The 25,527-nt window shown below is 40.1% G+C and overlaps 1 protein-coding gene across 5 annotated transcripts in view; it reads left to right on the forward strand.

The window, feature by feature from the left end:
- AFF3 (AF4/FMR2 family member 3) overlaps positions 1-25,527 on the forward strand; it is a 599,573-nt gene that overhangs the window by 397,944 nt on the left and 176,102 nt on the right. For all 5 annotated transcript variants that reach the window (XM_009184764.4, XM_009184766.4, XM_017947790.3 and 2 more), the window contains one exon: positions 5,084-5,135. In XM_009184764.4, the coding sequence (XP_009183028.2) occupies positions 5,084-5,135 (52 nt within the window). The remainder of the gene's footprint in view (positions 1-5,083; positions 5,136-25,527) is intronic.

Consider the following 25,527-nt stretch of genomic DNA (forward strand, 5'->3'; position numbering starts at 1 on the left):
GCCTCCATGGTTCATGCCATTCTCCTGCCTCAGCCTCTCAAGCAGCTGGGACTACAGGTGCCCGCCACCACGCCTGGGTGATTTTTTTGTATTTTTAGTAGAGACGGGGTTTCACCATGTTAGCCAAGATGGTCTCGATCTCCTGACCTCGTGATCCACCTGCCTCGGCTTCCCAAAGTGCTGGAATTACAGGCGTGAGCCACCTTGCCCAGCCACAGTTGTTTTACCAGTAGCTGGTGGGAAGGGCGGGAAGAGATGGAAGCCAGTGAAGGCACGTTTGATGATGTTCCATCCCTGGCCTGGAAGGTGTTTTCACAGTTCCTTCATTTTACTGCTTTGAAAGTGTCTATGTACATTTCATGTAAATATACATTTTATGTTCACTAAATGTGTACTCTATATAACACTATTTTAGGGAGAACATAACCTTAACTTGAGACAAACCTGTGACGTGGCGGAACATAACAATGAGAATTCATTTAACATAAATGTCGGGAACATTTGCACTCATTCCACCTTGGTGACATTCCCTTCTGTTCAGGTCTACTCAGGCTGCTTTGTTCTTTAGTGACTAATATTTATATTGTCACAATAATGCAAATTCTCATTATTGGCTTACAATTTTTTACTTGACCTATAGGCAAGACCAAAAATTAAATTATTAACTGAATTAATATTAAGGAGGATGACTCAATAGTTACTGAACAGGATATAAATATTTTAAATCTTGGTGATATAAAAGGAAAGATATAGCTGTGAGTGGGGAGGTGGGAGGGAAGGATAGATGGGTGAGTTTCAGAAAAGATACTGTCAGAAGGTGATTAATCAAGAGAAATAAGATTAAATATATTTAAAGTTACAAATGCCCACTAGAGGCACTAAAAGTAATAACAGAACTAATGAAAATTATAAGTGGGGGGGAGAATATTAAATACCTGGCCTCCGTCTAAAGTTGGTACATCTAGAAATAAAAACACATTGGCTGGGCATAGTAGCTCACACCTGTAATCCCAGCAGTTTGGGAAGCCAAGGAGGGTGGATTACTTGAGGCCAGGAGTTTGAGAGCAGCCTGGCCAACACGGTGAAACCCCGTCTCTACTAAAAATACAAAAATTAGCGAGGCGTGATGGCATGTACCTATTATCCCTGCTACTCAGGAGGCTGAGGCAGGAGAATCATGTGAGATCACCTGGGAGGCAGAGATTGCAGTAAGCCGAGATCACACCACTGCACTCCAGCCTGGACACCAGAGTGAGACTCCATCTCAAAAAAGGAAAAACACGTCACTTAGACTAATGATTGAAGGGCTAACAGAATTTTTTTTAAAAAAGCAAGCAAAGTCATTACCTTTTCTTTTCTGTTCATTTTTTTAAAACCATAAACATGGATTGCTTTTAATATAACTATGTAGAAACATTGCAGCATATGGCCGGGCACGGTGGCTCACACCTGTAATCTCAGCACTTTGGGAGGCTGAGGCAGACAGATCACAAGGTCAGGAGTTGGAGACCGGCCTGGCCAATATGGTGAAACCCCGTCTCTACTAAAAATACAAACATTAGCCGGGCATGGTGGCAGGCACCTGTAGTGCCAGCTACTCGGGAGGCTGGGGCAGGAGAATCACTTGAACCCAGGAGGCAGAAGTTGCAGTGAAGAGAGTGCACCATTGCACTCCAGCCTGGGCGACAGAGTGAGACTTCGTCTCAAAAACAAAACCAAAACAAAAAAAGTTGCGGTATAGCAAAACTTCCCTCTGCAGAATTCAGTTTAATGCAGGATTGTTTTGATTTCCTTTTCAAAAAACATATTTAGTCCCTATATGACACTACTGATGGAAAGCAAGATACTCCAACAGTGCAGTCCATTCAAATGTTTAAAGAGCATGAATTCCACATTAGTTATCTTTATGCTCCCAACAGCACCCAACATAGAAGTCCTCTGTACATTGAGTTAAAAAGGTAACTGTTATAATTTTTTTAAGTGACCTACTGGAGTCAGCAAGCTGTTTCATGCCTCAAACTGTATATTCCATTTCACTGGCGAGGGTACCTTACGCATCTTTTCCCACTGCAGCATGGGATTCTGTATTAGTGACAGATCGTCAGAACAGGAGACACATACTGAGCAGCTAGTATATGTTAGGCAATGTGGAAGGTCAGACAAACATGGACTGTCAAATTGAAAGTGGATAATACATATAGATGCAAAGATTTTACATATATTTACATATATACATATACATGTGCATATATAGTTCTTTCTGTGGCTCATTTTTTCCCCTCTTCCTCTCTGTAATTGTATTTCCACATGTAAAATGGCTTCGCCGCACCCAGCTTATTAGTGACCGATGCAGGTTCCCTCCCAAAGAGACCCGTGTGGTATCCATCATGAAAACAGCTGACACAAACAGGAGGACCCTGGAGAACTCTCTTTGGATGGTGGGGCGGGACAAGAAACATCTCCTGTGCACCCAACTGAAAAAAAACAAAAATCGTACTAATGTTCTAGAATGTTCCATGACATTCATCATTTTCCCTTGGGTCCTAATAAAGAGAAAATAATTCTCAATGGTGTATGCACTTAAACATTTCAAGTTAACTTCAGAAATTGCATCACCTAACATTTCAAGATGTTGGGGGAAATTTTGTGTTTTACTCTTTCTGAAGGACAAAAATAGTTTTAACCCCATCTCATTCCTGACCAGCTTACTTTTCCCCCCACAGAAAGGCAAATTCGTTATCAGCACTGAAGTTGCTGAGAACACTCCCTCTCAGACTGTTCGCCATGTCCTGTTTGGCCCCGCTACATCCTTCCTATTTGCCAGAACCTATTCTGTTTGCCCTGTTGCCACAACATAAGTGCTACTAAGAGCAAAGATAATCAGCTGCGCGTCTGTCCCTATGCTGAAGCCAGCCCAAGACTTGGGCAGCGTTATTGGTCAAGGCAAAACATATTTCTTCAAACATCCAAGCAGTGCCTTCGTTTTTATTTTCAGCTTCCTGTTTTCTGACATAAATTCTTTGGGAATTTTACCATTGCCTGCCGCTTCCAAGTCTGCTGTTTTCCATTCTTCATTAAGATGGGATGTGGTGACTACTGGAGGCTAGAGACTGGGGAAAGTAACCAATTTCACCAAATTAAAGGAGGTTGGGGAAAAGGATCCATGTATTTGAGGAAAAAAATGTACTTCCATTTAGTTTTGTCTTATATAATGTAGGTGTTATAACTCTCTGTTTCAGGATTACAGGAGGGATTGTGGTTAGTCCATGGAAAAAATGTTTCTGCAAAGTACTAAATTATTTTCCAGCACTAAATCCAGTTGAACAGGCCTTACTAGCCTCCTAAATGAGTGCACCACAGACCTTGCCTGGAAGACAAAAGAAAATACACAAGAAGGAGCTGTAAAGCAAGTTTATTAATTTGCTACTTTAGACTTTATTTCAACATGGTTTGATATGTATTGAGGCCCTGTCTAATCAATGTTTGTTATCAAGGCAGTTAAAACAGATTTTGTGACTTTTTTGTTTTTCCCCTCGTCTGACCAGCTTTTAGCCAAAGTCACTCATAGCTGTTCTGGCACTGGATAAATGTCTGAGATAGATGTACGAACTGTAGAAACTGTGTCTTCTTTTTCTCACAACTGTTTATTCCTATAAGAAAAAGAGAAGGAAATATAAAGTTTGCTTTTGAGTTCAGTTTGGGCAGTACCTTTGGGATATGTTCATTATGTAATTGAGGGAGTCATTCCTGGGACTAGGTGAACACAAGCTAATGTTGACAGCTGACAAAAGGGGTATGGTATAATGTGTGGGCCCGAGGACCTGAGCAGTAGACCAAGGGATTCTAGAGCTCTCCAGGCCTGACTTGAAAGAGCACAGCAGAGCAAGTTACTACCACAGACCTATTTCTTGCAACTCACAGCCTTCTCTGGGGTGTACTAGCTCTGCACAAGCATCAGGAAACACACGAGCCCACAGTCTCAGTTATCAGTGACTTCTTCCATCTCCAAGCCTCAAGGAAATACAAAGAAACTCCTTACAAAATGAGGATGCATGATTCAAACCACCAATTGATTAGGGATTGGGAATTACATTAAGCCTACCGCAAACTACAGGAAGTGAACTGGTTCCAAGCTCCTCCAAGTACATACTACTTGTTAATTCCTCAATGATCACAGCCCACAGAAGCGTTTCCTTAACTAGCCTTTCGGATGGTCAGAAAGGATTTCTGGTTTACATCTCATTCTGCTTTAAGCTTTGGGCCCCAGAACCTGCCACCAGGGCTCTCCATGGGGTATAAGAAAGGGGGATCTTGGGACCTACAGTGCAACCTCAGTGTTCAGTAAAAATTCTCTCCTCCTGGCCGGACAGGGGGCTCACGCCTGTAATTCCAACACTTTGAGAGGCCGAGGCGGGCAGATCACTTGAGGTCAGTTCAAGACCAGCCTGGCCCACATGATGAAACCCCGTCTCTACAAAAAGTACAAAAATTAGCCAGGTGTGGTGGCAGGCGCCTGTCGTCCCAGCTACTCAGGAGGCTGAGACAGGAGAATTGCTTGCACCCGGTAGGTGGAGGTTGCAGCGAGCCGAGATTGTGCCACTGCACTCCAGCCTGGACAACAGAGTGAGACTTTGTCTCAAAAAAAAAAAAAAAATTCTTTCCTCCAAGTCCTGATTCAGCCTGACCTGGTTTGGCTTGTGTTCGCAGAAGCAATCAAAGTTCAAAGTGCCTTGGATATAGAATGCCAATGGGTTTATTTCCTGAAATTTTCTGTAAAGTGAAGTGGAAGGAAACAGGTTCCATCTGTAAGATATTCATCTTCTGGCGAGGTCTCCACTGCAAGCCTCTGGTTGTTTGCAAATAGCTCCTCAGTACCTACTCACAGATCTGTGCCTGGGCAATTCTATTGCAGAGAAGAAATTATTTTGCAAATCCGGTTCTCAGACAATAAAAGATGTTTTAAAAGCCTCCTGCTACACATTTTGAAAGATTGTTAATAGGAGCATGGAAATATATTTAATCTCTCTTAAATCTTAAAGACTGTAAGACTCATGTCGGTATTTTTTTCTGCTTCCTTTTTAAGAGAAAGGTGATGCAGAGCCAGAGAGTCCAGACAATGGCACATCGAATACATCGTAAGTCTCTTTCGTTTTTCTATCAGAGATGCCTCTTCTTAAATATGCCTCATAAAATGAGATAGTGCGAGTATCTTGTAATAGTAATAATGATGATGGAAGGAAGCCCATGGTTCTCTTTTCTCATGATAATGTCTTTTTAAATGCTTTGGGTGCAGATGCATTTTGAGGGCTTTTTTATGCTTTAGCAGAGTAAGAGGAATCTTGAAAAATGCAGATGCTTCTCTTTATGAAGTAGAAATGTAATGAGATTTGAACATGTGTGCTGGGGGGATTTGGTTGGAGACTTTCAGCATCATCTTAAGAATTACAGAACTTTTCACACTTAAACTGGGAGGTATACTGTCCCACACCGCTGTGCAGTAACAGGGTCGTTTCAGAAGCTTGCCATCTGCAACCTCACCTTGGAATTATGTGAAAAGTACAATTATCGATATCTGTGGAATCTCCAGAGTTTATTTTTTTGAATTAACAAAAGCAGTTTTAAAAACATAAGAAAAGGCCCTTATAAAACATGTGCTCCTCACTCTGTGTTTCGTCTGTTTCTTCTCAATATTCAAGGAATCCAAATATATTTTTACTAATTAATTTGATGCCAAATTGATATACCAACATTTAAATTAAAAAATTCATGAGCTAACACGTGACTTTATTTTAGCTCCGTAAGAGTCAGTAACAGGTTTGCTCCTTAAAAATCTTTATTTTTATCACTTATGAGCAGTGGCGTGTGTTTTCTTATTATAAGACAGGCTTTGTGAATGTATCTGTATGGGGATCAGTGTTCTTATTACTAAGCATTTTTTAAGTGCTGTTGATTGGAAATCAGTTTGCAGTAAAATATTCAGTGTCTTATTTTGCCCAAAATCTGTTTCTTGGTCTAGAAAGATCCTTTGGCTTAAATAGGAGAGATGTATATTTCATAAGAGATATGAATATATGTTTGTCTTTCTTAAGATACTTCCCTAAAAGTTCTAAATAGTTCCATTGTCCTGCTTTCAGATGATATAATGAATGTGACTGGTCTTAAATGGTTAAAATATTACTAATTTTTAATTTTTGTGTGTTGTAAAATATAATGGGAAAGGCTTTTAATGCCATCTGGAGGCATTCTAGAGAACTGAAAAGGGTAGAATCATTGGAAATTCAGTTCTTTTGAGTAACATTAGAAACTGCATAAAAATTCATGCAACCAGAATGTAAGCTATTTGGGGGAAGTTGTATTTTTTAATAAATTATTTTATAAAAGTTTTAATTGTAGAAACATTTTTTTTCAAATTCTCAATAATGAAATTATTTTAAAGACTGATGAAGAATGTAAAAAGTATGTTGGAAAGTGACTAGCATCCTACGTTTAATTTTACGTATTTTAAAATCACATTCAGTAGGCACCCTTTTGGTTAGGACAGTTGGATGTGCTTTTAAAGTTCTCCTTCCCGCACATATTTCTAAAAAGTCCATTCCCAGCCAGTCTCAATGGCTCACACCTGTAATCTCAACACTTTGGGAGGCCGAGGCAAGTGGATCACTTGAGGCCAGGAGTTTGAGACCAGCCTGGCCAACATGGCAAAACCTCGTCTCTACTAAAAATACAAAAATTAGGCAGGCGTGGTGGCACACACCTGTAATCCCAGCTACTCGGGAGGCTGAGACACAAGAATGGCTTAAACCCAAGATCATGCCACTGCACTCCAGCCTGAGTGACGGAGTAAGACTCTGTCTCAAAAATAATAAATAAAAAAATAAAAAGTTTATTCCCTAAAAGCATTGGTTTGCTTTACTCCGTACCTTATTTCTTATCATATCTATAAAAGTAGGTATATTGGCCAGGCATAGTGGCTCACGCCTGTAATCCCAGCCCTTTGAGAGGCCAAAGCAGGCAGATCACGAGGTCAAGAGATCAAAACCAGCCTGGCCAACATGCTGAAACCCTGTCTCCACTAAAAATACAAAATATATATATATATATATTAGCTGGGTGTGGTGGCACACACCTGTAATCTCAGCTACTCAGGAGGCTGAGGCAGGAGAATCACTTGAACCCGGGAGGTGGAGGTTGCAGTGAGCAGAGATCACGCCACTGCACTCCAGCCTGGGCGACAGAGGGAGACTCCATCTCAAAAAAAAAAAAAGAAAAAATATATATAAGTTGTCTGAGGAATTACTTTTAAACCCTCTGGAAATATAAAAACAATGGGAACTTGAAGCATCACCCCATATTCCTGCCTTTTTGAGCAAAGCAGTTTCTTAGGCACCTGCCTCTTAAACTAGAAATAACAGGTTGCAAGCATCTTTCCTAAAAGTGGAGAATTCTGAACTTGAAACCACTCGAGACCTCTAACAGAGGTTCTGTTATAATTGGTATGAGGTGCAGTATGTTACCGATAAAGAGTGAGATTCAGGATGCCTTCGATTTGTGTAGCATTTTACATTCTTATGTAAATGTAAATGCTTGTGAAGCATTTTACATGCTTCTTTAGGTAGGTAGGATAGAGATAATATCTGCATATTATGGATAAGGAATCTGAGGATCAGAAAGGTCACTCCAGGCCAGGTGCGGTGTCTCACACCCATAATCCCAGCACTTTGGAGGCCGGGGCGGGTGGATCACCTGAAGTCAGAAGTTTGAAACCAGACTGGCCAACATGGCGAAACCCCATCTCTACTAAAAATACAAAAATTAGCTGAGTGTGGTGGCACGTGCCTGCAATCCCAGCTACTGGGGAGGCTGAGGCAGGAAAATCACTTGAACCTGGGAGGCAGAGGTTGCAGTGAGCTAAGATTGTACCACTGCACACCAGCCTAGGCAACAGAGTAAGACTCCATCTCAAAAAAAAAGAAAAGAAAAAAGCGTTATTCCACGTAAGTGAGGAGTTAGAGCATAAACCTTCTGATTTTTACCCATTTTCCATACTAAGGTGGGTGTGGGTCTCAAGAGACAAACTAAGACCATGAGTCACAATAAGTAGGAAAATTGGGAGCAGAGGATTTGTTAAGTGGGAAGCATGTTAGTTTGGTAGGGCTGCCAGAACAAAGTACCAGCAAGTAGGTGGCAAAAGTAACAGAAATTTATTTTCTCATGGTTCTGGAGGCTGGAAGTCCCAGTCAGGGTGTCAGCAGGGTTGGTTGCTTCTGGGAGATGTAAAGAGAGGAGTTGTCCCAGGCCTCTCTTCACTTGTATTCGACCGTCTCCTCCCGACATGTCCTCACGCAGTCTCTCTGTGCATGTCTATCTCTGTGTCTGTTTATATAAGGTCAGCATTCATATTGGATTAGGGCCCACCCTAATGACCTCATTTTAACTTCATTACCTCTGTAAAGACCCTGTCTCTAAATAAAGTCAGATTCTGAGGCACTGGAAGTTAGGGTTTCAACATAAGAATTTTGGGAAGAAATAGTTTGGCCCATAACATTAAGGGGCAGAGTAATCAGAATGATTCAGGAGTCAGGTAAACAGAACCAGGGGTACACAGATTTATGAAAATGGGAAAAGAGGAGACAGCCTAAGTAAAACATGAAACATGATAGGCTCCATGGCAGCTGAAGGAGTGGAGCAGAGCAAAGAAAATGGGGCTAGCAAGCATGGGGCACTAGGAAAGATGCCTCTTTCACATTCATGGTGTTGTGGAACGGGTGTGGCTTCAGCAAAGGTGCCTGTACATCCCTCTCTCTGTATAACTCTATGACCCTGAGTCACTAAAGCCATTAAATGGGCTTAAATTGTAATCCAAGGTTGGGAGTCTCCAAACAGAAGAGCTTATTTCCTAAGGAAGCATCTTTCTTCATGGCCTCCTTTAAAAACAGGAGATCTATCATGATTGGTTTCAGATGGTCAATGCCTGGCAGTACAACACAGTCTGGATAATACCTGAGTAACCCATCAATATGTATTATTTAGTGATCTTATGAGCATTCAGGATGATGAAAGAAGTGATTTAATCTTAACATGTACACACACACAAAAGCACAAATTTAAATGTCTGTGACAGACTTCTAGTTATATTAATGATGGAAGAACTTATCTTGGACTAACTGTCCGGCAGATAGCTGTTATAAACTCTGGACAAAATACTTTTGTTAAAAATAACTATTTGTAGTCTAACTAAAAGAAGGCAGAGAATGTAGGAAATTTGATCCTTGAAAGAGGGTCACTGGACTGAGTGAGAACTACATTTATACAGCTTCTCCCATGAGGGTATGCCCCAGTCAACAAAGAACAATTAGAACTCAAGGAGAAAGCCAGAACTGTAATGGCTTGAGGTGTCAAGGGATAGAGTTCAGGGCTGCCAGAGTGGCTGGGAATTGAGTAAGTCACAGAAAGAAAAGAGCCCTCCCTTCTGTATATAAATTTCCATCAATCCTTGAATAATCTCTAAACTGCATATGTGTGGGGAATATGCCAGTGAGCCTAGTGGAAAACAATTACTAGAAAGCCAAAAATGCTGAGCAGAGATTTCAGCTGCTGCCTACTGCCTACAGCTACTGCCTACAAAGTTCAGAATCTGAATCCTACCGAAGTTAGAGGGGCTCGGTAAATGCCTCAGATTTTCTATTGAAACCCCAGAAGGGGAATGTGCTTTCAGAGTAAAGGGGTCACCCTAACATTAAGGGCAAAACCAAAACAGATCCTTCCTAACAAAGTATAACACTAAATATCTAAAAGCTCAAGCTAATCAGCTAAAGGTTTTATTGCCTGATAGAATAAAAAACAATCAACACTGTTTAAAAGAAGAAAAGAGAGTTGAGAATCTCTAAAACAAAATTTACAGTGTTCATTAACCAAAACTTAAAAGACATATGAGTAGGAAAATGTGACCCATAATCAAGAGAAAAAATAGCCACTGTAATAGACCCTGAGATGACCTAGATGTTAGAATATTCAGACAAGAATTATAAAGCAACTATTATAATATGTCCAAGGATGTAAAGGAAAACATAGTCATCATGACTGAAAAGAAGGAGAATCTCAGCAGGGTAATGGAAACCAATCTAAGAATAACCAAATGAAAACTCTGGAACTGAAAAATGTAACATTTGGAATAAATGAAGCGTAGAAAAGACAAAACTTAAACTCATATCAATAAGAATTGTTCAATGTGAAAATCAGAATAAAGATTAAAAAACAATCAAACCTCAGTGAATTATAAGATAATATCAAGTAGTCTGATATACATGCATTGTGGTGCCAGGAGGAGAGAAGAGACAAAATAGACCCCAAAAAATATCTGAAGGAATAATAGCTGAAAACTTCCCAAACTGGATGAAAACATTACTTTATAGATTCAAGAAGCTCAGCAAGCTGCAAGCAAGATAAACAAATAAAACTACACCGTGGAACATTATGGAAAACTAAACAGAGAAAGAAAATCTTTAAGACAGTCAGAGAAAAACAGTCTTATACACAGGGGAACACAGATACAATTAACTGAAGAATTCTCATCACAAATATGGAGGCTGTAATACAGCACAGTGGCATCTTTAAGATGCTGAAAGACAAAAAGAGAAAAAGGAAGAATTGTCAAGCCAGAATTCTTTTTTTTTCTCCTTTTTTTTTTTTTTTTCTTTTTTGAGACAGAGTCTCACTCTGTCCCCAGGCTGGAGTGCAGTGGTGCTCTCTCAGCTTACTGCAACCTCGGCCTCCCGGGCTCAAGCAATTGTCCTGCCTCAGCCTCCTGAGTAGCTGGGACTACAGGTGCCCGCCACCACACCCAGCTAATTTTTGTATTTTTAGTAGAGACAGGGTTTCACCATGTTGGCCAGGATGATTTCAATCTCCTGATCTCATGATCCGCCCACCTTGGCCTCCCAAAGTGCTGGGGTTACAGGCATGAGCCACTGTACCCAGCCCAGAATTCTAAATAAGCAAAAATATCCTTCAGAATTGACAGTAAAATAAAGACATGTTGGGATGTACAAAATATGAGAGAATTCATTTCCAGTAGGCCTACATTACAGTAAATTGACAAAGAAAATTTGTCAGACCAAAGGGTAATAATATGAGATGGAAGCTCAAACCTAAGAGAAGAAAATATTTATAGGAAATAATAAATATATGGGTAAATCTTTTTTAAATTAACGTAAGAATCAAAATATTATTTTGTCAGATTTGTGATGTATGCAGATGTAAAATATATAACAAAATAGCACAAACAGTAAGGGAAAGCAAGTGGAATTTTACACATCTGCAAGGTTTTTACATTTTATGTGAAGTGATATGGTATTAAATCTAAGTAGACTGGGAATAAGATAAAGATGTGTGGTGTAATACCCAGAGAAACCACTAAAAACAAATATCCAAAAGCAGCAGAGCTAAGAAGTCATTGCAGGAATTAAAATAAAATACTAAAAAATGGATTAACATAAAAGATGGCAGGAAAAAAACCAGAAATGAAAAACAGAAGGTATCAATAGAAAAGAGATTGAAAAATAGTAAACCTGAACCCAGTCATGTTAGTGACTGCGTTAAATACAAATGGACTCTCATAGTCCGTTTAGTGTTGCTATTACAGAATACCTGAGCCTGGGTGGTTTATGAAGAAAAGAGGCATCCTTAGCTCACAGTTCTACAGGCTGTATGGGAAGCAGGGCACCAGCATCTGCTTGGCTTCTGGTGACGGCTTTTGTGCTGCATCAAAACATGGTAGAGAAGGGCAAAGGGGCAGTGGGCAGGTGCAAACAGAGAAACCTAAGAGATGGTCTGGCTTTGCAACAACCTACTCTTCCAGGAACTCTTCCATCCCCTCTAGAGCTAATTTATTATCTCAAGAGTGAGAACTCACTCACCTTCAGGGAGGACATTAATCTATTTTTGAGGCATCCACACCCGTGACCCAAACACTACTCTCCGGGCCCCAGCTTCCAATACCACCACACTGGGGATCAAATTCCAACATGAGATTTGATGGATACAGACAAACCCTACCCAAACTATAGCATGGACTGAAAACTCCAATTAAAAGGAAAAGATTGTCAGACCAGCTACAAAATTAAGACTGCTGGCTATCTACATGATACGTACTTTAAATAAAACACGAGTTGGTTGAAGCCAGAAGACAGAAAAGATAAACTGTGTAAATAATAAGCATAAGAAAGCTGATGTGACTGTATTAGTGCTACCAAATAGACTTCAAGACAAAGAGTATAAGAGGCAAAAAAGGATGTTTTATAATACTCAAAAGGTCACTAGTAAATTCTATGAAAACCTTAAGATATATTTATATCAATGAACACCAACAAATGAACTAACGCTCTTATACAAACTTTCAGAAGATAAAGGGAGAAGGAACACTACCCAATTTATTGTATAAGACCAGTACAACCCTGATACCAAAACCTGACATAAACTTTATAAGAAAAGAAAAATGTCACACAATATCCCATCAATGTTTACACAAACACTGATGCAAAAATTCTTCACAACATATTAGCATATCTGATTCAGTGATACATGAAAATAATGTCATTCACTATGACTAAGCAGGATTTATCACAGGGATGCATGGTTGGTTTACCATTAGAAAATCACTTAATGTATTCCACTATACAAAGAGAATGAGGGAGAAAAACCACATGGTCCTCTAAATAGATTCAGAAAAAGCTTTTGGCAAAATGGAACACCCATTCATGATTTAAAAAGAAAAAAAAGCCACTCTCAGCCAACTAGGACTAGAAGGAAACTTATTTAATCTAATGATGGCCATCGGAAAAAAAAAAAAACCTGAAAAACTTACTGCTAACATCATATTCAATATCCTAAGATCAGGAATACCACAATGATATCTACCCTTATCACCTCTATTCAACATTGTCCTGGAGGTTTTGGTCAGTGCAGTAAGGCAAGGAAAGGAAGTAGTAGACATAAAGCCTGAAAATAATTATTGTTTATGGACAAAGTCCTAAGAATCTAAGGACTACTACTAAACAACTGCTAGAATCAGTAAGTAAACTTAAAAAGGTCAGTATCCAGAAATCTATTGTGTTTCCATTTATCAACAATAAACAATTGGAAAATGAGATTTAAAAAGCAATTCCATTTAAACTGACATAAAAAAACATAAAAACTGAATAAGTGTAGCCAAAGACATGTGTAAGACCTGTATAATGAAAGTTACAAAACATTTATGAGAGAAATTTAAAACCTAACTAAATGGAGAGATGTTCATGAATTGGAAAACTTGATAGTGCTGACATCTCGATTTTTCTCATTCTGATCTATGGATTCAACACAGTCTTGATCCAAAGGCCTGCAGGACATTTCTGTAGAAAATGGTTTTACAGATTCTAAAATCTTTATAGAAAATCAAAAGAGGTAGCCAAAATAATCTTGAAAAACAACAAAGTTGGAGGCCTTACGGTACCTGACTTTAAGACTTATTGTAAAACTGAAGTAATTTAAGACAGTGTGGCACTGATATAAGGGCAGACAAATCAATAGAAAAAATAGTCTAGAAATGGATCCACACAGATATGGTCAACTGATTTTCCTCAAAGGCACCGAAGCAGTCCAGTGGGGAAAGCCGGGTCTTTTGAACGAATGATGCCAGAGCAACTTCTCGGGAAAAATGAATCTCATACCACATACCATTGAGATGGAGCATAGATCTCAATATAAATGCTAAACCAACAAAGTTTCTAGAGGAAAACAGAAGACAGTATCTTTACAACTAGGAACAGACAAAGATGTCTTACGGAGGTCACAAAACCACACAACATGAAAGAAAATTCTAATGGATTGGACTTCATCAAAATTTAAAGATAACTGCTCATCAAAATGAAAAGTCAAGCTACAAACCGGGAGAATATATTTGCAATACAAGTATCTGACAAATAATTTGTATCTAGAATATATAAGATACTCTAACAATTCAATGACAAAATGATAAATTTCTTAAATGGACAAAAGCTTTGAACAGAAAAAAGAAGATACACAAATTGGCCAATAAGCAGATGAAAAGGTGCTTTTCACTAATAACATTTATTTTAGGGAAATACAAATGAAAGCCACAATAAGATACCACTATACACCCACTAGAATGGCTCAAATTAAAAAGACCAATACCACTAAATCATGGTAAGCATATGGAACAATGTAAACTCATGCATTGCTAGTAGGAGTGTAAAATGGCGTAACAATTTTTGAAAACTGTTTGTTTCTTATAAATAAACACACATTTATTGCATGACCTAGCCATTGCATTTGTAGGCATTAATACAGGAAAAATGAAAAACATATTCATTAAAAAGATGCATGCAAGAATATTCATAGCTAATTGATTCGTAACAGTGCAAAACTGAACCCCAGTGTGCATCAACTGGTGAATAAACAGTTGTGGTATATTCATACAACAGAATACTTCTAATCAAATAGCAACAAACTGCTCACACTATAGCATGGATCAGTCACAGAAGCTTATGTTAAATGAAAGAAGCCAGACACACAAGAGTGTATACTGTAAAATTTGCTTTATATGAAGTTCAAGAAAGCAGGCAAAACTAATCTACAGAGGTAGAATTTGGAACCGGGGTTGCTCTGAGAGGCTGGGGATTGATTGGGAGTTGCCATGATGGGATATATATATATTTTTTGTTGTTGTTGTTGTTGTTTGTTTTTGAGATGGAGCCTCACTCTGTTACCCAGGCTGGAGTGCAGTGGTGTGATCTCAGCTCACTACAGCCTCCCCCTCCTGGGTTCAAAAGATTCCCCTGCCTCAGCGCCCCCAAGTAGCTGGGATTACAGGCAAGCACCACGACGCCCAGATAGTTTTTGTATTTTAAGTACAGATGGGATTTCACCATGTTGGCCAGACTGGTCTCGAACTCCTAATCCAGTGATCCACCCACCTTGGCCTCCCAAAGTGCTGCGATTGCAGACGTGAGCTACCACACCCAGTCTATGTATTTATATACATATATGATAAAAATATTTATGTGACAGCTTTTTTACCTGATAATAATTAACCTGTTTTGAACACTTACCTTAACAAGGTACAACTCTTGGCACTTGACATGTTTTATCCCCTCTAACCCTTACAGCAATCCAGAAATACTCCCTTTTAACCAGCAGAAAGAGGCAAATTAATGTACCTGCATTTATTAGCTTAAAGTGGCAAAGCCAAGAGTTGAACCCAAGATTCAGGTCCTAGAAGCCAAGCTCTTAACCACTGTCCCATTCTGCTACTATCCCAGAGCTCTTTTATTGTTTCTCTAGAGACAACAACCATCCCAAGAAGACCAAGTAATTGAAATAATGCCTGAAAAGCAGCAGGTCAACATCCTGCTAGACTGTTGACTGTACTAGAAAAATTCTAGGAATAATGAGCAAATAAAGATTTCCAAGATTCTGTGAAGGCCACAATTTGGCAGGATCACTGTGCATGCTCAGTCCCCATTGACCACCACTGAAAATCCACTCTCAAGTCAAGGGTCAGTTACACAGGCTTTTAGTCAGATCCCGAGAACATACCATTCTACATTTGTAGATAACCCTCAATTGTACAAAGTAACTGTAGCCTTGAGGAAAAAAATGAAGATGTGAGGCCAGGCACAGTGGCTCACGCCTATAATCCCAGCACTTTGGGAGGCCAAGGTGGGCGGATCACGAGGTTAGGAGATCAAGACCATCCTGGCTAACACGGTAAAACCCCATCTGTACTAAAAATACAAAAAAATTAGCTGGGCATGGTGGCGGGCACCTGTAGTCCCAGCTACCCAGAAGGCTGAGGCAGAAGAATGGCATGAACCCAGGAGGCAGAGGCTGCAGTGAGCCGAGATCGCACCACTGCACTCCAGCCTGGGTAACAGAGGGAGACTCCATCTCAAAAAAAAAAAAAAAAAAAGATTTGAAATGACCTACATAAATCAGAAACAGGATTAAACACAGAGTGTTTAAATGAGGCAGAAAGAAAATGAGCCAGCCAGGTGTGTACCATTGTACAGTAAAAGACCTGGAAACTATTATAAGCTCAGACCGCATTATAAGTCTTATAACTATTATAAGCTCAGACCCATGAAATGTTCCTTCTTCAAAAATTAATATATTAGTTGGAATTAATATATGGAAAGTACCTGTTTCCTAATAGGCACTAAATAAATCATTGTTCCTCCTGTTATAACAATATTCATAACTTATAAAAGCTATAAAACAGCTTCATGTCTGCCATTGGTACTGATTAGAGCTTTACTAGAATTTTTCTCTTCTTTTTTAAAAGTAAAAAGTGGAAAACTAAGAAGATGTTAAGGGTGGTAAAAAAAAAAATTAATAGAAAGTTTTAAAAGATCTCATGAAGCTAGGGGCTGAGGAGAAGAGAGACTGAGTGGTCTACTCCAGAGATGCCAGCCAGAGTGAGCTCTTCTCCAAAGACAGGACTTTCTCCGAGAGTAGGAACATCAGCAAGAAGCGTGTAGCTTTACCTCTCCCCAGAGTGAAGGATGCAGGTCCTGCAGGAGGCTGAAGAATTCACCTCCACCACCGACTTCTATTTCAAAATGTGTTGGAAGACGTGAGCACCACAGATTGGTGGAGCCGGTCTGGATGATACCAAAGGCTCTTTCCAGGTACATAATGTGCAATGGAGTCATCATGCAAAGTGCAACATGTTCATGTCAGTGTCCCTGCATTGATATAGTATTCATTAAAAATGTTTCATTAGCTCATTGTAGCACTATCTTAGAAAACATTAAATATGGAGGGAAGAAATACAGAGGAACAATTGTGTGCTAAACATATCAAGAAATCTATCATTTATGCAAGTGCATTTAACAATAACGTTACACAAACTGATCATAGAATAGTGTCTGGAAGTTGAGAAATTAAGGTCGATTTGAGAATTGTGACGAAAAGTTTTTTTTTTTTTTTTCCGGAGAAACTTGAAACCTTCCTGATACTTATTTTGGCTCCAGCAATACGTGTCTAAAATGATGAACTGTGGCTGATCTTTGGCTCCAGCAATACGTGTCTAAAATGATGAACTGTGGCTGATCTTTTCGTCTATGAAGTGTCTGTCCACAGAGACTTCCTTTTTGTATCTGTTTAAATGATTTGCCGTAATCATTTCGGCTAAGAAAATGAAAAACCTAGCATACAGCCTTTGTCTAGAGAAAGCTGGCCAGATCCTGTTTCTCCAACTATTAGATACCAAGAATAAAAAATAAAATAGGAAGGGCCTCTTCAAGTTCCTCAGACCCCTCATTAGTTAGAATCACAAATTAGACTGAAGGCCTGCAAAGGGGCGTGGCTTATCAATGAGTAAGGAAGGAAGACTTTGACCAGCCTTCGCCTACCAAGGAGTCAGCTTTGGGCTGGGGAGAGTTACTGAAGGAGAAGAGGTGAGGAGAAAAGGTCAGTTTCGCCTGAGAGGGCGATTAGGCTTTGCTGTTGTATTTGTTTTGCTCTCGGAATAAAACACTAAAACACAGGACTGTCTACTGGAAATGATACCATCATAGAACAAGACTGCAAACCCCATCTTCTGTGTTCTGGCACCACATTGGAAGGTCCGGGGTCCCCGAGGTCAGAAAAGAGAGTTTTTAAAATTAGGGAGTCTGGCTGGGCATGGTGGCTCAAACCTGTAATCCCAGGCAGATCACCTGAGGTCAGGAGTTGAAGACCAGCCTGGTCAACATGGTGAAACTCCATCTCTACTAAAAATACAAAAATTAACTGGGCATGGTGGCGGGCACCTGTTATCCCAGCTACTCAGGAGGCTGAGGCGGGAGAATCACTTGAACCTGGGAGGCGGAGGCTGCAGTGAGCTGAGATCACACCATTGCACTCTAGCCAGAGCAGCAGACCAAGACTGTAAAAAAAAAAAAAAAAAAAAAAAAAAAATCAGGGAGTCTGTATCCCCCTGTCTCCTGTTTGATTGCTCAGGGGCCCACCCTTTGTCTTCTACACCCAGGCTTCTTCCAAATGTACCTTTACTCAGGGGGTTATCTAGGTCAAGATTCCTCAAATATTTTTAATTTAATTTTTAAAAATTTTAATTGTCTGTAATCCCAGCACTTTGGTAGGCCGAGGCAGGTGGATCATGAGGTCAGGAGATTGAGACCAACCTGGCCAACAGGGTGAAACCCTGTCTCTACTAAAAATACAAAAATTAGCTGAGCATGGTGGCATGTGCCTGTAATCCCAGCTACTTGGGGAGGCTGAGGCAGGAGAATCGCTTGAACCAGGGAGTCAGAGGTTGCAGTGAGCTGAGATTGTGCCACTGCACTGCAGCCTAGCGACAGAGCAAGACTCTGTCTCAAACAAAAAAAAAATTAACTCTGGTGGCAAAATACACAACATAAAATTTACCGTCTTAGTGATTTTCTGGTATGCAGTTCAGTGGCATCAAATGTTAATACATTTACATGTTGAGCGGCCATCACCACCCTCTCCTTAGAACTCTGTTTTTATTTTCCCAAACTGAAACTCTGTACCCATTAAACAGTAACTCCTCGTTCCCTGCTCCTCCCCATTTCTGGTAATCACCATTGCTGTCTCTTCAAATTTAACTACTCTGGGGACTTCATATAAGTGGAATCATACAGTATTTGTCCTTGGGTGTCTGGCTTATTTTCCATACTGTAATATCCTCAGGGTTCACCCATGTTGCAGCATGTATCAGAATTTTCTTCCTTTTTTAAGGCTGAATAATATTCCATTCTATGTACAGACCACATTTCGTTTATCCATTTATCCGTCAATGAACACTTGGGTTGGCTCCACCTTTTGGCCATTGTAAATAAGGCTACTAGGAACATGGGTTTACATTACCTCTTTGAGCCCCTGTTCTTGATTTTTTTGGGGTATATACCCACCTCAAAACTTTTTGACTATAACTTACACAGTCAGAAATATATTTTATACCATATCACATGTGTACTGAATATGGTATAAAATATATTAGGTATAAATAAAATAAAATATACCAAATAAAATATATTTATAGCAAATTTTATTTACCATATAAATAAAATATATTTACACCAAATATATTTTATACCATATTCAGTACACATGTGAATGTGTGTACTGAAGCCAAAGTGTTGCAGACATCACCTGCCGTTACTCTGACATTTTCTGTTCTTCGTATTTTTAAATGCAAGTCACAATTGCACACATTCACTTTTGTCAGCCCCTGTTCACAAAACACAATAGAGGTTACTGACCAGCTCCTGAGATGCTTTGTGCCAAAGGAGTGAGGAAGGAGAAGGAAATGGTGTGCAGTGGGCCCTGCCATGTTTCCAGCCCTGGCCTCGTCGCTTTCTGTAAATGATCTCTTCAGTCCTCCCAGTAGCTCTGAAAGGTGGGCTCATCTTTCCTCATTTGACAGATGAGGAGACCGAGGCTGAAAGAGCTCGGCCAGTGAGCGTCTCCCTACACAGGCCCTCTCTCTGGCGCACGCTGCCGAGAGGCGACTAGCGTGTATGGCTCCCTGAAGCGTTCCCCTTGGAGAACCCAGGAGCATGCCAGTAGGACCTAGGAAAGTTTTAACCCAAAGGTGACAACCCAGAGTGTTTTAGGTCCCATTCACGGGTTCAGCAAGTAGGCCTTTGGAGTATATGTCATGGGAGGAGGGAAGTTTTCAGTGACTCCCGTTAGACCACATAAACAATGGTTCACTTCCGTCGTGATTACGGTGGGGCACAGTCTCTGGAAGCGAGTTGGGCTCTTTTGCAATGAGCTCTTCAGTCCACAAAGACATGAGTTAAGGAACTTCATCTACTCCGTACTCACCGCGGCTTTAACAGTTGCCAACGTTTTTCTGAGGAGTCGCCCAGACGGTGGGAGAGTGTGGCTTGTATTACCATATTTATTGTGTGGCTTGTATTACCGTATTTATTGACTGCAGCAAGCAATCAATAAATATTGCCTGGCTTTGACAGACTGCCTGTGCTTCCTCCCAGTGTTATTTTTAATGAATCTTCATGCTCTTGTGTTGAAGTGTTTCTAGCATTGAGAGCATAGTACTTATTCAATAAGCAAGTACGGTATGAAGAAATGAAGAAATGCAGGATACCACAAAGGATGGTTGGAATACATACATTGACTGTGCATCTTCTTTCAGAAATACCGTCAGCTGGATTTGTTCTCACTCTCCCTCGGATTCTAGTTAAGATGTAAACCTCCTAAATGCCGAGCTTGCATATTTGTACACTGAAGCCCACCCACCTTCCACCCCTAGATCGCAGGTTCTCTTTGCACCTGCATGCCTCTAGTGCTGACCCCTTCTCAGGCAGCCTGGGACCATAAAGATACTTCCCATGCCTTAGATGCCTGTTTTGTACCAGGCAATCTACTGGACATGTTGTCTCATTTAATCCTCATAACAATCCAGTGAGATGTATTATTACATGATTACATCTCATATTACAGAAGAGAAAAACGAGGTCTCAGAGAAGTGAGTTGGCTCCTGGAGGGGTTTGCAGTCATGAGCCGTGGAGCCAAGATTCCGACTGGGTCCGCCTGCTCCAGAGCCGCTTGGAGACACCGCACGTGGCCTGGCACAGAGGGCGCGTGAAATGGGAGAGATGTTAAGGAAGAAACCCCATTTCTGAAGAAAGGGCTGGTATTTCCCTAAAAGCCCTTAATATCTGCCCTCCCTCCCTACTGTCAGGAGAATTGCAGCTTGAGGCTGTGAGGAGGCCGGGGAGGAGCGACAGGAGGAAGCCTGGCTCCCTCCCGTCGCTGAGTGAGCCTGGTATTTCTGTGCAGTGATGGGGGCCTTGGAAACCGCAGGGGCTGCAGTCTGGGATTCATCTGACATTCCGAGTAGCTGGCAGAAGTCAAGTGACAGCTTCCAAGCCTCGTCCCACCTGCTCACCTCAGAGGGCCTTCTGCTGTTGGCAGAGTGTATTTCAGTAAAGCTGTGTTCACATGATCCTGCCAAAGCATGTAAAATATGTTAGCCTCTGCCTCCAAGGTTCTACCGCAGAGAATTCCACCCCTACTTTTAACTTCTTCAATGACTGAAATATCCAAAGGGACAGGGAATGTGGAGATAATGGGCAGGTGACCAAACTTTCACACTCAGGCAGGCACTCACCTTTTTTTTATGTCAAAAAAGGCTATTCTTGCTTTAAAAATAAGGATTCCATGGGATTTCAAGAATTTAGCTAGAATACTACAGGTGTTGGTGTATCGTGATTAAGAGGTAACAAATACTGAATACTGGCCAGGCGCGGTGCCTCACACCTGTAATACCAACACTTCGGAAGGCTGATCACTTGAGGTCGGGGGTTCGAGACCAACCTGACCAACATGGTGAAACTCCATCTGTATAAAAATACAAAAATTAGTCGGGCATGGTGGTGCACGCCTGTACTCCCAGCTACTTGGGAAGAAGCTGAGGCATGATAATCCCTTGAACCCAGGAGGCAGAGGTTGCAGTAAGCCGAGATCGTAACAGTGCACTCCAACCTGGACAATAGAGTGAGACTCTGTCTCAAAAAAAGAAAGAAAAAAACAAATACTGAATACTGTGTACCGGGCTCTGTATTAAATGCTTTATAAAAATAAAGGTAATAGTGTAACAATTCTGCAAGGACAGTAAGTGTAAAGTGAAACACAGGATCACCCTATAGATGAATCAGCTCTTTGAATCTTTATAGCAACTCAGAAAGGAGACAACATTAGAATCTCCCATTGTATAGATAAAGAAACCAAGGCAGAGAGAGCTCACCCAGGTAGGCAGTGTGGCCAAGCCAGGATTTTACCCCGGAGGTGTTTGAGGCAGAAGCACTTGTTTTCCTCACTGCCTGAGACTACAGACACCTGAGCTGCATTAAAAACATGGATAAACAAATGAAGTTCAAAGTGGTTTCCAGATGGCTGGAAACCCAGTGATTTGGGACTATTTCATTTGAAAATCTGCTTAACACTAAAGCTAGACGATTGAGTTCGATTAATTGGCTTTTGGGGGTAGGGATGAGAAAGAGTGTCATTTATTTGCTTGTGGAGTTTCTAGGAGTAAATAGAATAATAAGCAGGGTGAGACAAGAATAACCAAGAGTTGGAGAGAACTATAACCATATAGCTTCACTTGTCGGAACAGTAGTGGCATGCTGATTTCACACAACCTCGGAAGTTGTATCCTCTGAAAATAAAGAGAAGTTTCTTTTTAATGAGTGAATACATAAAATATTGCTATTTATAATTTTTTAAAAATACGCATTTGACTGCAAGAGAAACATCTTTTCTCTCATGACCGTGTTATCAAAGTGGAGACATTCTCTGATTTTGTGAGTTTTATCTTTCTGTTGACAGTTTGGGCTACATCATGTGATCTTCACCCCCAAAACTTACTGAGCATTTACTGTGTTCTTGGCACTGTTCTGAGTGCTTGACTCATACTCTCACGGCTCTCTGGGGTGGTTACCCCCATTTTCAGATAAGGAATATGTGCACAGAGAGATTAGGAAACTGGACCAGGCTCACACAGCTAGTTTGTGACAGAGCTAGGATTTGAACCCAGTTCGACTCCTGAACTCATACTTTTTTACAAAAAGACAGAGATCTCCCTACTTGCCTGGGCTGGCCTTGACCTCCTGGGCTTCAGTGATCCTCCCTGCTCAGCCTCCTGGGTAGCTGGGGTCACAAACAGGTGCTAGAATGCCTGAGTCTGAACCCACCTAGAGCCCACACTTTTAATCACACCTCTGTGTGATGATTTTCTTTCTCCTTCTGGTACTTTCTCCCTTGACCCCCTTCTGTTTCTCTTCCTTCTTCACCTATCTTGTAGTATTCTGTGAATTGAACTAAGAATTTAAAGTCCAGTTTAAGAATTTAAAGTACAGCCTCCATTTTGGCTATTAAACATCAAAATATTTCCAAAATACTGAATATCAGTGTGTCTCTAAATAAGAGAACGGCATTTTGGGATTATGTATCACCCTCCTGGATTTCTTTAGATGTTCAAAAATACACCTGAATTAATAATTAATGTAATTAAGATCTACATCTTATCTTTAAATGTCAGAAGCATATCAGTATTTTTATCTGCCCTTTCAAAACGCCCAAGAAGTGATCATTTTATTATGTTTCAACATTCATGTGAATTCTATTGGTTTTTCTAATAATCACTGTTACTAATCATGCTGAATTGCCCCAAAGTGAGCACCAAGGAGAGAAAACTATATCAGTACCTTTAAAAGTACTAAATTTGGTGTTCAAATTTTGAAGGGAAAAATTAAAACTGGAGTATTTGCATTGTTCTGTTACTGCACTGAGGCCCTTGTTGCCTGGGGGACCAATTTTGCAAGCTCTGGTCTGGCGTGATACTGAGTGAGACCTGAAACCTGGGGTGGACTTCTTTAATATCCGGATGTGACATGCTCTGTGGAGCTTTTAGTACAACTTACTGGGTCGAAAATAAACTAAAATGATGCAATCGAGAACATTACATCTAGACAAAAAGCGTTCAAAAGGATAGGAGTGGAAATTTCTCTTCTTCCAGGAATTGTAAATGGATGCCTTTGTTTTTTTTAAATCCCTTCCCTTGAACCTCCAAAGTAGTATTGCCAGATAAAATATAAGACGCCCAGTTAAATTTGAATTTCAGATAAGCAGGAGTAATTTTTTACAATATGTATGTCCCATGCAATACCTGAAAATAATTTGTGGTGTAAACATGTCTCATGCAATATTTGGGACATAGTTATGCTAAAAAATTATCTGTTGTTTACCTGAAATTCAGATTTAACTAGGCATCCTATATTTTCATTTGCTAATTCCAACAACCCTACCAAGCACCATATAGGCTGTAGTCCAGTCCACCAACTGAACTTTAAATTCTTAATTCAGTTCATAGAATAGTACAAGATAGGTGAAGAAGGAAGAGAAACAGAAGGGGGTAAAGAGAGAAAGTACCAGAAGGAGAAAGAAAATAAGAATGAATTCTGGCAATCTGCCAACTAAAATAACTAAATTTTGCAAGAAAGAAATCCTAAAGCTGAGGTCATAGGATGGAAAAAGTCTGCTTCACAGACTCTTTAGCCTGAAGATTGGCCAAAAAAGAAAAAAAAAAAAAAAAGGCAGGCATCCTATGAACATCTAAATACCAAAGCTCTTCCAGGAATGGAAAGATTTGGAATGTGAAGATTCTTCGCTTTGGAACTTTGTTAAAATACCACAATTTGTTTATTAATTGCAAGGGGGATTTTTTTTTTTCAGCGAGATACTTCGGTAATTCAATATCAAAGAAGGCTACCTAACTTCAGTTTGTGTTACTAAGACGCGTTTGAAACTTCGTGGATAACCTTTTGTTTGTTTGCCTCCTGCTGAAATGCAAAAAATTATCTGATACTTGATACAGACAGGAATTTACCTCTGTTTAAAAATCACACATTTCTCCCATGAAGCATGAAGATGACTTTTTTAATTTAAACATATTAACTGACAGCTTCAAGATTGATTTTTTTTTTCTTTAATCTCTAACCAGACAAATTACTAAAAGCAAGAAGGCTCTTCCCTTAATCTTGGACACGTCACAGATGTGACACTGTTCTGTAGGAGACGGCTTTTTAACTGTGGATGGGGCAGAATAACCTTTGGAATTTTAGGATGTTGTTACAGGCAAGTTTACTAGTTTTTGACTTACTAAGCCACAACTGGAGCCAGCCTTCATCGGGGTAAGAATATTTTCATTTTACTATTATATCTTCAGTATTTCAAGAGTAGGATGATTGCATTCTGGGGAATATGGCCTTTGAGGCTTGTGCTGTCTGCTGAATATGCAAATGTGAATGTCCTATAAAAGAGGAGAGGAGCTGACAGTTTCTGTCTGTGCCGTAAACTTTAAAGAGTCCAACAGATGATATGTTGGGGCTGCTGGAGCAGAAATTGGATCACACCATCATTTTAGATAAAAGAAGAATTTGTATTTCTTTGAGAGGCATTTAAAGGGCTGGGCTTACAGCTTCCCTCAAAGCCAAACAGCTATATGCGAGACTCTCATTTCTGTAGTTGTTTGATGATGTTACTGCTGCTTTAAAACAAATCGAGCTAATGGTGCAAAGAATTTTCTCACCAAATTAATGATAGATCTGCCTAATTTTTTTTTCTAATTAGTGAAATATGAACTATTGTTGCTTTTTCTATAGTCCTTCCTCCATTCTGTGTCTTATTGTTTCTTTTATAAGGTGCATTGTGTGGTTAGTTCAGATAAAGAACAATGAGATTTCATATACTTTACATTAAAGATACTACAAAAACTTCCAAAGCCAGGCTTTCTCCAAAGGGCCAGAGATGGTAACCCCATAAGCCTGGCTGCCTGGGGAAATCAGCTGAGAAGCCACAGGGAACCATCAGCCCACGAGTGACAGCCAGGATAGAAGCAGGTGCTGTTTTAATAGGAGAAAAGTGTAAAGAGAACTGTCAGGTGATCTGAATGACAGAGGACCAATCGGTATGGTA

This window comes from Papio anubis, chromosome 14, assembly GCF_008728515.1.
Source record: "Papio anubis isolate 15944 chromosome 14, Panubis1.0, whole genome shotgun sequence".
Classification (NCBI taxonomy): Eukaryota; Metazoa; Chordata; class Mammalia; order Primates; family Cercopithecidae; genus Papio; species Papio anubis.